Genomic DNA, 14,210 nt, shown 5'->3' with positions numbered 1-14,210 from the left:
CGGTTTAAAGCTTGTTACACCGAGAGCCAGGTTCACAAGGTTACATAGTATGGTTGAAAAAAGACATACATCCATCAAGTTCAACCAGGGAATTGAAGGGAAGGGTGTAAGGGGATAAGGGGAAGGGATGTAGTTTTATAATTCTGCATAAGCATTAATGTTATTTTGTTCCAGGAATGTATCTAACCCTGTTTTAAAGCTATTAATTGTTCCTGCTGTGACCAGTTCCTGAGGTAGACTGTTCCATAAATTCACAGTTCTTATGGTAAAGAAGGCGTGTCGCCCCTTTAGACTAAACCTGGAACAGTTTTTCTCCATATTTTTTGTATGGGCCATTTATATACTTATATACATTTATCATATCCCCCCCCCCCTTAAACGTCTCTTCTCAAGACTAAGCAATTGTAACTCCTTTAATCGTTCCTCGTAGCTAAAATGTTCCATGCCCCATATTAGTTTAGTTGCACGTCTCGGCACCCTTTTCAGGTCCCCAGTGTCCCTTTTATGGACTGGTGACCAAAACTGAACAGCATATTCCAGGTGAGGCCGTACCAATGCTTTATAAAGGGGGAGTATTATGTCCCTGTCCCTCGAGTCCATGCCTCTTTTGATACATGACAATATCCTGCCGGCTTTGGAAGCAGCAGCCTGACATTGTGCTATTCTGTAGTCTGTGATCTACAAGTCACCCAGATCCTTCTCTACCAGTGACTCTGACAGTTTAATCCCCCCTAAGACATATGATGCATGCAGGTTATTAGTACCCAGATGCATAACTTTACATTTATCCACATAGAGCCTCATTTGCCAAGTGGATGCCCAGACACTTAGTCTATCCAAGTCATCTTGTAACTTATACACATCCTCTATAGACTGTACCGTGCTACAAAGCTTGGTGTCATCTGCAAAGATAGAAACAGAGCTGTTAATACCATCCTCTATATCATTGATAAATAAATTAAACAACAGCGGTCCCAGTACTGAACCTTGGGGTACACCACTAATAACCGGGGACCAATCAGAGTACGAATCATTGACCACCACTCTCTGGGTACGATCCATGAGCCAGTGTTCAATCCAGTTACAAACTAAAGTTTCCAAACCCAAAGACCTTAACTTACCTGTCAGACGTCTGTGAGGGACAGTATCAAACGCTTTGGCAAAATCCAGAAACACTATATCCACAGCCATTCCTCTGTCAAGGCTTCTACTCACCTCTTCATAAAAGCAAATTAGATTGGTTTGACAACTTCTATCCTTAGTAAACCCATGCTGGCTATCACTTATAATACTATTATCCCCTATGTATTCCTGTATGTAATCCCTTATAAGTCCTTCAAACAATTTACCCACAATGCACGTTAAACTTACCGGTCTATAGTTTCCTGGGGAAGACCTAGAGCCCTTTTTGAAGATTGGCACCACATTCGCCTTGCGCCAGTCCCCTGGCGCAATACCAGACATCAGACAATCTCTAAATATCATGAACAAGGGGTACAGATATTACTGAACTTACCTCTCTAAGAACTCTTGGGTGTAGTCCATCCGGTCCTGGGGATTTGCTTACATTTATATCACTTAACTTACCTTGTACCATCTCTACATTAAGCCAGTTCAGTACATTACATGATGTGTTACCAGCACTGACCTGTACATGATGTGTTACCAGCACTGACCTGGCCAATGTCAGCTCCTTCTTCCCTAGTATATACAGAACTAAAGAACCCATTCAGTAGCTCCGCCTTCTCTTGATCGCCCGTGACAACCTCCCCATTATCATTATTAAGGGGTCCTACATGCTCTGTCCTTGGTTTTTTTGTATTTATATATCTAAAAAAATATTTAGGATTAGTTTTGCTTTCTTTGGCCACCTGTCTCTCATTTTGAATTTTTGCTGTTTTTATTATATTTTTTACAGATTTTATTAAGCTCTTTGTACTGTTTAAATGTTATAGCTGACCCATCAGATTTGTATTTTGGAAGGCAATTTTTTTGTTTATTGCTCTTTTAACATAATTTGTCAGCCATGTAGGATTTAGTTTTAATCGTTTATATTTGTTCCCCTTTGGTATATATTTAGCTGTATAGTTATTTAGAGTTGATTTTAAAAAAAAGGTGATTGGTTATATAAAACGGCTGCTAAGGAAATTGATGCACACTATAGACACATTAGTGATTGGTTACGTCAACTGGGTCTGTGCTCAACGTAAGCCAGTTCTGCACTGTGATTGCCTATGTAAGGAGAGTATGTACTTGGCGCGGCGTGCCTGGTTTACACTCACCACGCAGCAAGCCAGGGCTGTACTGTGATTGGTTATGTAAGGCGGGTGCACATTAGCCAACACGAGCCGGGTTCACACTGTAAATTGTCGGGCACAGAAATTGACGCTCACTGCATGACGCAGAAGTTGACATCAGGTGCGCGCCGCAGATGGAGAACTTCACGCCAAGTGATTGGCTATGTAAAATGGGTATGCACTCAGCCGGGTCTGCACTAGGCGCATGGCAAGCAAGGACCGAACATGCCGCAACGTGTGCCGGGTCTGCAGTCTAATTGGATATGTAAACCGGATCATCACTTAGCGCACCGCAAATGGCTCCGCACTGTGATTAGCTATGTAAACTGGGTCCGCATTGTGATTGGTTGAGTCCACAGTCAGCGCACGCGAGCTGTCCGCACTGTAAATCGTGAATGCATTCAGCACATAACAAGCCGGGTCCACACTCGGCACACTGCAAGACGTTTCGCATTGTGTTTGGCTATGTAAACCTGGTCCGCATTGTGATTGGTTATTTATATGGGGAATGTACTCAGGGCACCTCGATGCCAGGTTCGCACTGTGATTGGCTGTATAAACTTAGATGTCAGCAATGGGAGGAGTATTCACCATTATAAAGTGTGGAACCGTTTCTAGTTGCTCATTTACTACATGATTTGGATTATCTCCTCCTACTGATAGGCAAGTTCCTGTGCGCCGCATTCTGGGCCGGGTCCTCCAGCTTTTCACGTGACCCATTTATAATTTTTAAATTTGGAGCCTGAATATCTAGAAGCGACATTTTAGATTCCTGTGTCGAGTTGCTGTTGCTGAGCCTTGTGTGATGGCCGTCTATTACGTAATAATGTGGATTTCACAATAAACCACTAGATTGTTTGTTTTTATCCAAATTGAAAAATTTTTTTGTTGCCCAATAAAACATCTTGGGGGAGAATTATGAAACCTGTCCACAGGAAAAGTTGGCGAGTTGCCCATAGCAACCAATCAGATCACTTCTTTCATTTTTGAAAAGGCCTCTGAAGAAAGAAAGTGATCTGATTGGTTGCTATGGGCAACTCTGAGTGCATCAAGTGTGGACCCGATTTACATTGCTAATTACAGTGCCGACCCAGCTCGGTGTGTCAGGTGTGGAACTGGCTCGCGTTGCGCCAATTTCAGACCCAATCACAGTGCCAACCTGGCGGATACAGGAAGTGATCTCTGTTCCTCAGCCTCAGTGTAGAAGCTGTATACAGGGAGTGGTCCCTGTCCCTTGGCTTAAAGATGTAACAAGATGGCGTCCTGCTCCTTAACTCCTTGAGGACACTGGAATTTTTCATTTTTGCACTTTCGTTTTCGCCTTCTAATTACTATAACGCTTTCAATTTTCCACCTACAGACCCATCGCTTCCCCCCATCCCCGGTGCTAGAATTACCTGTTCCCGGGGTCCGCGATCCTTCTGGCTCCGGCGCTGTTGCTGTGCGCTGGTAATGACGAGCGACCTCCCCAATGCGACGTCACCGTCAGTGCGCGAAGTGACAGTGCAGGATGCCGACGGAGCCAGAAGGATTGCGGACCCCCGGGAACAGGTAATTATAACACCGGGGATGGGGGGAGGCGATGGGGTGGCGGCGGTATGTGGGCAGAGGAAGGGGGGGGGGAGGCGATGGGGCAGCGGCATGTGAGGATGGGGGGAAGCAATGGGGCAGCGGAGGCGGTATGTGGGCACAGGATGGGGGGGAGGCGATGGGGCAACTGTGGTGGTTAGACTCAGGACAGGCAGGGGGAGAGAAGCTGGCTGCGGTCTCTGACACCGCAAAAGCCACTGCAGTTCACTGATTTAAAGCCCCCGCTTTAAATCATTGATCTGCAACGGCTTCTGCCCCGCCGAGGGGGGGGTTGAAATAGCCGATAATTTATACAGATATTCCGGTATAAATTATCGGCTATCAGCCTGAAAGGTGACAGATTATCGGTATCGGCCCTAAAGAAATCGATATCGGTCGATCCCTAATGAGGACCTGTAGTCTTTATCGGTACTATTCTTGTTTTGATCGCTTTTTATTACATTTTTTTATGGTATATGAAGTGACCAAAAATTTACAATTCTAGACTACTAATTTTTTTTACAATTACCCAATTGACCGTGTGAACTCAGCCTAAAATTTTTTCTTTTACTGCACCCAACCTACAGGACACCCTTCTTTTTTCCAGATTCGACAAACAGAATAGAGACGCTGCTGGCTGGTCCGTGCATAGGTGGACGCGGACTTTTCCTGGGTATCTCCAGGGTTCAGACCTACGCCCAAATCCCTTTGCGGCCCCGGCCAAAACTAGAGTGATGAATTCCATTGAATCATTTTATTTAATAAAAATTAAAACACATTGTATAACAATGTCACAATGCCAACCATTCCTGACATGGCCTCCTGTGAGTGGAGCAGAGGTATAGAGAATCACAATGAGATCTGCGCTATGACATGCGGCAAAAGGTACACGGGACAGGTGTGCCTCCCAATGGGGAGGGCCCAATAACGCAGCACTGACTCCCCTCCCCCCCCCACCTTGGTGCTGCCTGTATACGATTTAACAAAATGAATCTTCAAGAATGGAGATTGTCAGATTTATTGACAACCATTGTTTGGTTAACCTAGATCAGTGGTCTTAAAGGGGATAAGATGTCTGATCGCGTGGGTCCCGCCGCTAGGTACCCCCCCCATGATCTCGGCTGGGACCCCCGCGATCTCTGTATAGCACCAGGTGTTCATTTAGAAGGCTGGGTGCGGGCGGTGGGGTCGTGAAGTCACTGTCACGTCCCCTCAGTCTATGGGAGGGGACGTGGTGGCGACGAACCCTGCCGCCAGCTCCAAGTGTTCGGAACAAAATGAAGAGGATTACCCCTTTAAACTGTGGCCCTTCAGACATTGCAAAACTTCAACTCCCAGCATGCCCGGACAGCCGTTGGCTGTCCGAGCATGCTGGGAGTTGAAGTTTTGCAACATCTAAAGGGCCACTGACTTAGAGGCTTAAAGGAGATGTACAGCTGCTGAGCACCCCCCCAATGCCGCTTATCTGGAGGGACACAAGAACGGCAGCCAGGAATAAAGTCAAAACCTGTCCAATTATTTTCATTGGTCAAGGGGTCTGGCCATTACATAGACCATAGTCATCGGGACCATTCGCATCCTTGGTCCCTAACCTATAGTCCTCCAGTTAGGTTGGGAAACTAAAGCTCTGAACGTGGATGAAGAACCAAAGGTTGGTGGCCACGGATCAATATCACATACGTTTGGCCGTGTCTTCAGCAGGTCTGATGGTGGAGGAGGACTGTTCCCATCACAGTCTCTCGAAAGTTCTGCTTCCCTCTTAGAATCAGACTGTATTGTCATCATACAGCCAAGAGACATGGCCTTCAAGCAGCTGTGAAACAACTGGTGGCACGTACCCGATCCAACCGAGACAACTGGTGGCACGTGCCCGATCCAACCGTAACAACTGGTGGCATGTGCCCGATCCAACCGTAACAACTGGTGGCACGTGACCGATCCAACCGTAACAACTGGTGGCACGTGACCGATCCAACCGAAACAACTGGTGGCATGTGCCCGATCCAACTGAAACAACTGGTGGCACGTGCCCGATCCAACCGTAACAACTGGTGGCACGTGCCTGATCCAACTGAAACAACTGGTGGCAAGTGACCGATCAAACTGAAAAAACTGGTGGCATGTGCCCAATCCAACCTAACCCTCGATATTCCAATAATCCAGATGATAGAGCTTCTGCATCCACTCCAGTACGTGACTCCTACTCCTTCACTATATAGGTGACATAAATCTCCAAATTACCAAGTCCCGATGGGTCATCCCACAATCGATCCAGTCATTAATAATGTCCAGTTATAAACATACTGTAACAAAGTGGCTGATGGGAAATTGTATTGTTTAAACCAAACCCCCCTCCCCAGATCAAGTCCAGTCAAACGATGCCAGACAAAATGTGCTTTAAGTGCTAAGATCTTGTCCGAACTGAACTATCCTGTCCCATAATCCTCTGGGATAAGGGGGCACATTACGGGATACTACCATATGAAGGGCTGTGTAGATGAGTTTTCCGGTCTGAAGATATCGTGCCCCTGGTCACTGGCCTGTGTGCACCTCCTCTGAGGCCTGGACCGTGCTCAGGTACTGCCAGCTGAGGGCGGCCAACAGCATAGCACATGACAGATAGATGGGGGAGAAGCCGTGCCGGGACTCCAGGGGGCCACTGGACAGACTCAGTTTCTGGATGGTTGAGACAATGTTCTGGGTGCGTCCAGAGGAGGGGTCCGTCAGGGGGATCTTCTGGTAGATCTGAATGAGAGAGAGAAATAAAATAAATATAGAAGACTGAAGGGACGTTTAACCCCATAAGATCGCAGCCCATTTTGGCCTTAAGGACATGCACAGAAGCCAGGACATCAGCGATCGCACTTGTGTCTGTCATTAACCCTTCAGATGCAGTGATCAATACTGCTATGGGCAGGTTTTGATCAATCTCCCCCCATCCTCTTTTTTCTTACCCGGCTCAAGACCACACTAAGGGTTAAGATTTAGCCTGGTACCACTGCTCAATCTCATCCACTTAAAGGGGTACTCCAACCTTCTGAACATTTTGTTCAGAATGCTCAGAGTCGGAGACCGGTGGGATCACACCACACCACCTCCATTCATGCCTATGGGAGGGGGCGTGTCAGCCGACACGATCTCCCATAGACATGAATGGAGGGGGCATGGTGTGACATCACAAGGGGCGTGTCCGTGACGTCACGACCACTGCCACAGGAACCCAGCATTTGTTTAGAACGCCGGGTGCTGCGGGAGGACGCAACCCATTAAGCTGCAGTACCAGGTACAGCCACTATCAAATATAAGGTGCTGTGCCTGGTAAACAATGACAGGAAATTAGCATTCGCTGAAGTAACCGAACCCTTACAGTAACTGATCAGACATTGAAAGGGGAGAAAATGCTCTTTAAAGGGGTACTCCAGTGAAAAACCATTTTTTTCATATCAACTGGCTCCAGAAAGTTAAACAGATTAGTAAATTACTTCTATTAAAAAAAAAATCTTAATCCTACCAGTACTTATCAGCTGCTGAAGTTGAGTTGTTCTTTTCTGTCTGACCACAGTGCTCTCTGCTGACACCTCTGCTTGTCTCAGGAACTGTCCAGAGCAGGAGATGTTTGCTATGGGGATTTGCTCCTACTCTGTACAGTTCCTGAGACAGACAGAGGTGTCAGCAGAGAGCACTGTTGTCAGACAGAAAAGAACAACTCAACTTCACCAGCTGATAAGTACTGGAAGATTTTTTAAATAAAAGTTATTTACAAAATCTGTTTGACTTTCTGGAGCCAGTTGATATGAAAAAAAAAATGGTTTTTTACCCCTCTAAATGAATAGGAATGAAAGATCTAACTCTTGTGTTGTGGATTCTGTACATAGCGCAAAGACTCTATTTACCTCGTTCGCATACTGGTACATGATGGCTCTGACCGCCTGGATGTTGGTGGCGTCCATCATCAGTGTCACTGCCTGTCCCTTGCGGATCTTCACCACTCCCTTGAACACTTGCTGGTTGTTATAACAGGCGGCCAGTGTGGAGATGGCCATGACCTGAGGACACAAGGAGGATTTATTAGATTTATACATCACATCTCTGACCTCTTCACTTTATAAGAGATCCTAAAGAAAACGGCAAAGAGTAACTGCAGCTGCGTCCCAGAGACCTCCCGCTCCAACGCTGCGGGGTATCACATCCCCGGGTATCATGTCTATAGGTAATAAAAGAAAAAAAGCAGTCCTATTTTTCAGATACATTCTCTACAGCAGTGGTTTCCCAACTAGTGTGCCTCCAGCAGTTGCAAAACTACAACTCTCAGCATGCCCGGACAGGATCATTAACTTTATATTTTAAATAGTTTGGACGTTTTAATGCGCGCCAATACCGAATTTATTTAACTTTTATTTTTTTCTTTTGCAAAAATTGGAAAAACAGAGGAAAAAGATTTTTTTTTTCATATCAACTGGCTCCAGAAATTTAAACATATTTGTAAATTACTTCTATTAAAAAATCTTAATCCTTCCAATAATTATCAGCTGCTGAAGTTGAGTTGTTCTTTTCTGTCTGGCAACAGTGCTCTCTGCTGACACCTCTGCTTGTCTCGGGAACTGCAAAGTGTAGAAGAGGTTTGCTGTGGGGATTTGCTTCCGGACAGTTCCCGAGACAGGTGTCATCAGAGAGCACTTAGACAGAAAAGAACAACTCAACTTCAGCAGCTCATAAGTACTGAAAGGATTAAGATTTTTTAATAGAAGTAATTTACAAATCTGTTTAACTTTCTGGAGCCAGTTGATATATTGAGATAGATTATATATATATATATATATATAAAGTTTTTTTTTCCTGGATAACCTATTTACATATTTTTTTTTTTTTTTACTATTTACTTAAATTTATCTGTCCCCATAAGGGACTATTTATAGCAATCATATGCATAGCACTGATCAGTATTATCAGCAATTTACTTGTCTGGTCTGCCAAAGGGAGGCAGGTGAGGGGACCTCCAGACGCCAATCTTGGCTCATCAGACCACTGCTCTCATGCCATGGTTGGTCCGAGTCTTACTAAGCCCCCCAGTTATGCTTCAGATGCCGTATTGATCACAGCATCTGAAGGGTTTATGGCGGACACCAGCGTTAGAGCAGCCGGAACCTGCTGTGCGTGAAGCGGTTTCTTCATGTACAGGACGCAAATGTACATCCATTGTCCTTAAAGGGGTATTCTGGTGAAAAACTAATATAAATATTTTTTTAATCAACTGGTGCCAGAAAGGTAAATAGATTTGTAAATTACTTCTATTAAAACATCTTAATCCTTCCAGTATTTATCAGCTGCTGTATACTACAAAGCAAGTTGTATACATTTTTCGAGTCTGACCACAGTGCTCTCTGCTGACACCTCTGTACATGTCAGGAACTGTCCAGAGTAGGAGCAAATCCCCATAGGAAACCTCTCCTGCTCTGGACAGTTCCTGATATGGACAGAGGTGTCAGCAGAGAGCACTGTTGTCTGACAGAAAATAAATATACAACTTCCTCTGTAGTATACAGCAGCTGATAAGTACTGGAAGGATTAAGATTTTGAAACAGAAGTAATTTACAAATCTGTTTAACTTTCTGACATGAATTTATTTAAAAAGAAAAAAAAAATGGTTTTCCACCGGACCCTTTAAGGCCTTAAGAAGTTGACGTCAAGTTTAGGCCAATGAACTGAGCTGCTAAGATGATGCAAGTTGTGATGTGCAACTAAAAGTGAGTGGGCGCAGTCTCAAAAAAAAAAAAATTGTGCACAAGTTTTTATCTCCCCCCTTAAAATTTGCTAAATTAAAGATGAGCGTCTTAAGAAGTTTGGCGCCAATCACTTCAACTATCTCCATTACGCAAAGGGGGGGGGGGGGGGTGGTAATGTAAATAAATGGTGGTAGTCCCCCATTCAATAGTGAACGATAAGAAGAGCCCTTCAGTGTAGACCAGGTTCACACAGGAGAATTCCTCGAAGCTTCAGTATTTGATAGGAGACATGGACCAGGAATATGGTGCTCTCTGCTGCCACCTCTGTCCGTGTCAGGAACTGTCCAGAGCAGGATAGGTTTGCTATGGGGCTTTGCTCCTGCTCTGGACAGTTCCTGACATGGACAGAGGTGTCAGCAGAGAGCACTGTGCTCAGACAGAAAAGAAATACACAACTTCCTCTGGAGCATACAGCAGCTGATAAACTGGCTCCCCACCACTGTGGGTTGCGCTCGATGCCGACTCCGGACCTAATAACAGTTTATTTGGTGAATTAAGGGCACACCAGAAACATATAGGTCCGGTATGGTACTCTGTATCGTGTTTTATATTTGTGTGTGTTTTCTCTCTGCTAGAAAAGTGAACTAGAGCAGATAGTTTATATACACACTTCATATCAATCTATTGAATACAATACATTCTGTTAACTGAAGAATGACTAGTGTATTGTATGTACCATAAATATTCCCCTGAGGAAACTGTAGATGACAGTAGAAACGCGTTGGGCCAAAATATCCTTGGTACAATAGATTTACTATTTAATGAGACTTTTATGGGTCACTTTATGGTGTTTGTGGTGTCATTTTAAACAAACATAATTAAAGGTTAAATTTTAAGTGCACTTCCCTTGGGCATTTACCCCCCCCATTTTTGATTTAAGTACTGGAAGGATTAAGATTTTTATACAGAAGTAATTTACAAATCTGTATAACTTTCTGGCATCAGTTGATTTTAATTTTGTTTTCCACCAGAATACTCCTTTAAAAAGGTGCATTTCCAGTCAATTAAGCGCCAAAGCAGATTTCCCCCTCCTGCCTTATTCCACTCACCTGCGGGATGGCGCAGAAGTTAAATACGCTCTGGTTCCTCAGCCGGGACAGGTAGAGCAGGACATCGGGCACGTGCTGCAACGCGTGGGTCACCAGTTCATTCAAGCACTGCACGGCAGGCACAATTTTCTCCGGCTTGGCCAGGTCCGACAGCTTTTTGCCGTATTTGCTCCACACCTGCAAACAGAATCAAGTCTGTATTGGTTTTGCTCATAGTGCTGCAGGGAAAGGAGTCACTACAATCACCCTAGAACAGTGGTTCCCAACCAGTGTGCCTCCAGCTGTTGCAAAACTACAACTCCCAGCATGCCCGGACAGCCATTGGCTGTCCGGGCATGCCGGGAGTTGTAAATTTGCAACAGCTGGAGGCACACTGGTTGGGAAATACTGCTCTAGATTGACCAAGACTTAACTGACTATAGGACTCACAAGCATAGATAATAATAATTTAAAAAAAATTGTTTTATTAGTTATTATATAACAATAATATTAATAAAATAATAATAATAATAAAAAAAATTAAATAAAAAATTAATAAAATGAATAAAATAAATAAAATAATAATATTATAATAATTATTATTTTATTATTATTTTATTCATTTTATTACATTTTGATTAAATTTTTATTTTATTATTATTTTATTTTATTTATTATCATTATTTTATCTATTTTATCTATTAATATTATTTTATTTCTATTATTATTTGATTCATTTTATTTAATTATTATTACATTTTTATTTTATTATTATTATTTTATTAATTATCATCATTATTATATCTATTTTTATCTATTAATATTATTTTATTTCTTTTATTATTATTTGATTCATTTTATTTTATTATTACATTTTTATATTATTATTATATTTTATTAATTATCATCATTACTATATCTATTATAATAATTAAATAATAATAATAAAATACAAAAAATATAATAATAAATTAATAATAATAATAATGTTGTGGTCTAAGGAAGTACAAGGGTGCCTTAAACTAAAAGAAGCCAACCACATTTATTTACGGTATTTATTTAAAAAAAAATCTAAATTAAGTCACTGGGTTATTTATTGTTACATTTATTCGAAAACTATACTAAAAGGTTATATTATATTCAAATAGGTTTACACTAAGGAATTTTTAAGTAAAATTCCACTCGGAAACTCTGGTGCAGCAGAAACCCATTGTTGGTAATGGGATTTCACTGCATACTGCACACTACAGAATTTTAGAGCCGAAATTCTGCCGCCGAACTTGCTTGTTCTTTTTGCAGAAACCGCCTGGAAGACATTGCAGTCTATGGGGACATCACGCCATCTGCTTCCACTGAAGAGGACTTGCCGGAAAACTTAAGTGGCAGCGCTGGCAGGCGGGTATTGTGTCACAGTATGGCAGGAAACAGTTGCACTTTATAAAATAAATATTTTGTTTGTTTGTTACACTGGATTTACGTTACTCATTCGGAGAAGCACGCGACCGAGGTTCCATCATTTTATTAATTTTTTTTTTTTTTGTGAATCATTCCTGTTTCTTCTACAATTTAGTTGCATCAGGGGGCACAGAGCAGACCCCTTGTTACATTAGGAAACATAAAATCAAATGCCACAATTTGGGGGATGGGCGAGTGGTTCCACAGTTCCAACAGGGGGCACAGCTTGGGTGTCATTTTCATTTTGGGGCACAGCGCTTGATATTTTCATATTCAGAAAACAATGTGGGGCAGATTCTTATTCAGGGGCACAGCATGAAGTTTTTTTTTTTATTCTTGGGGACAGTGTGGGGCATTTTTATTCAGGGGGATGCTCTATAGCAGCGGTCTTCACACTGTGGCCCTCCAGCTGTTGCAAAACTACAACTCCCAGCATGCCCGGAATTGTAGTTTTGCAACATCTGGAGGGCCACAGTTTGAAAACCACTGCTCTATAGGGCATTGTTGTTTTTTAGAGGAAACACTGTGGGAATGTGGTGCAAAAGCAGAAGATACTGGAGCAGAGAGGGATGAGTACAAGAATACATTGCTGTCTATGGGGAAGGCAACGAATTGAGTGTGCGTCCATGCTGCTTCTGCGCCGCCCCCGCACAATAGATTCAGTGGTAAAAGGAGGCCCTGCTCAGTTCCCGGACCAATCACACGGCGCAGTCTTTGTGCTGCAAGGGGGTAATAATGTAGTATCTAAGGGGGGTGATGATGAAGTAGACTTTGGCGGAGCGCCGGCAGGTGGGTATTGTGTGCCAGTATGGCTGGAAACAGGTTTTATGTGCGGGTTTCCCGCTGCGTATTTGAAAGGGGGCGGGCTCTTTTCAGCTATCCGCAGCAGATTTTCCGCGGCGTATTTTATGTTGCGGGAAAATCCGCCGCAGACCCTAGGGACTTCAATAGGGCTTGCGGCGGATTTTTTTCCGCAGCGTAAAATCCGCCGTGGAAAATCTGCTGCGGACAGCCGAGATGAGCCCGCCCCCTTTCAAATAAGCAGTGGGAAACTCGCAAATAAATCCGCCCGTGTGAACGTACCCTTACACTGGATTTGCGATACTCATTTGGAGAAGCATGTGCCGAGGTTCCATTTTTTATTTTATCTTTTTTGCAATTCATTTAGGATTCTTTTACAATGTAGGTGCATCAGGAGGAACAGAGAGTGCCCCTTTTTACACCAGGATGCATAAAATCAAATGGCACAATTTGGGGGCTGGGTTCCATAGTTACATCAGGGTGCACAGTTTAACCCCTTAACGACCACAGACGTAAATGTAAGTCCTGGTTTGGCGGTACTTCCTGCACCTGGACATACATTTACGTCCTGTTTACGTCGGAGCATTGCTCACATCATACACGGCAGGGGACCCGCCGGCAATGGCCGACATCCGCGGCTGTCCGCCATTAACCCCTCAGATGCCGTGATCTGTACAGCAATGCGCATAATAAAATAGATGATCGGTTCGCCCACAGCGCTGCCGCGGCGCTCTGATCATTTGTAATGGTGGATGGAGGGCCCCTCACCTGCCTCCGTCCGTCTCCCGGCGTCTCCTGCTCTGGTCTGAGATTGAGCAGACCAGAGCAGAAGATCACCGATAATACTGATCAGTGCTATGTCCTACACATAGCACTGAACAGTATTAGCAATAAAATGATTGCTATAGATAGTCCCCTATGGGGACATAAAAAGTGTAAAAAAAAAAAGTTGAAAAATGTAAATAAATAAAAAAAAAGTAAAAAAAAAAAAAAGTGAAAAATCCCCTCCCCCAATTAAAATTGTCCATTTTACCCCCAAAAAGTGTAAACATATTTGATATCGCCGCATGCATAAATGTCCGAACTATCAAAATATAATGTTAATGATGCCGCACGGTGAACGGCGTAAACTTAAATTTTTTTTTTTTAAAAGTCCAAAAATGCAGCTTTTTTTGTCACATAAAAAAAATTAAAAAAATGTATAAAAAATGATATAAAAGTTTTATATATGCACATGTGGTATTGATAAAAAGTTCATATGACGGCGCAAAAAATGA

General features: G+C 43.2%; 1 protein-coding gene across 2 annotated transcripts in view; it reads right to left on the bottom strand.

Annotated features, from left to right (window-relative positions):
- Window positions 1-6,048: 6,048 nt before the first annotated feature.
- The window catches only part of FDFT1 (farnesyl-diphosphate farnesyltransferase 1), a 45,619-nt gene continuing 37,457 nt past the window's right edge, over window positions 6,049-14,210 (bottom strand). For both annotated transcript variants that reach the window (XM_056563847.1, XM_056563846.1), the window contains 3 exons: window positions 10,699-10,875; window positions 7,760-7,912; window positions 6,049-6,611 (listed from right to left, as the gene is read on the bottom strand). In XM_056563847.1, the coding sequence (XP_056419822.1) occupies window positions 6,399-6,611; window positions 7,760-7,912; window positions 10,699-10,875 (543 nt within the window). In that variant the 3' untranslated portion in view covers window positions 6,049-6,398. The remainder of the gene's footprint in view (window positions 6,612-7,759; window positions 7,913-10,698; window positions 10,876-14,210) is intronic.

This window comes from Hyla sarda, chromosome 3 (genome assembly GCF_029499605.1).
Source record: "Hyla sarda isolate aHylSar1 chromosome 3, aHylSar1.hap1, whole genome shotgun sequence".
NCBI classification, from domain to species: domain Eukaryota; kingdom Metazoa; phylum Chordata; class Amphibia; order Anura; family Hylidae; genus Hyla; species Hyla sarda.
The sequence above is the reverse complement of the archived record's forward strand: the minus strand, read 5'-3'. Positions and strand labels throughout refer to the sequence as shown.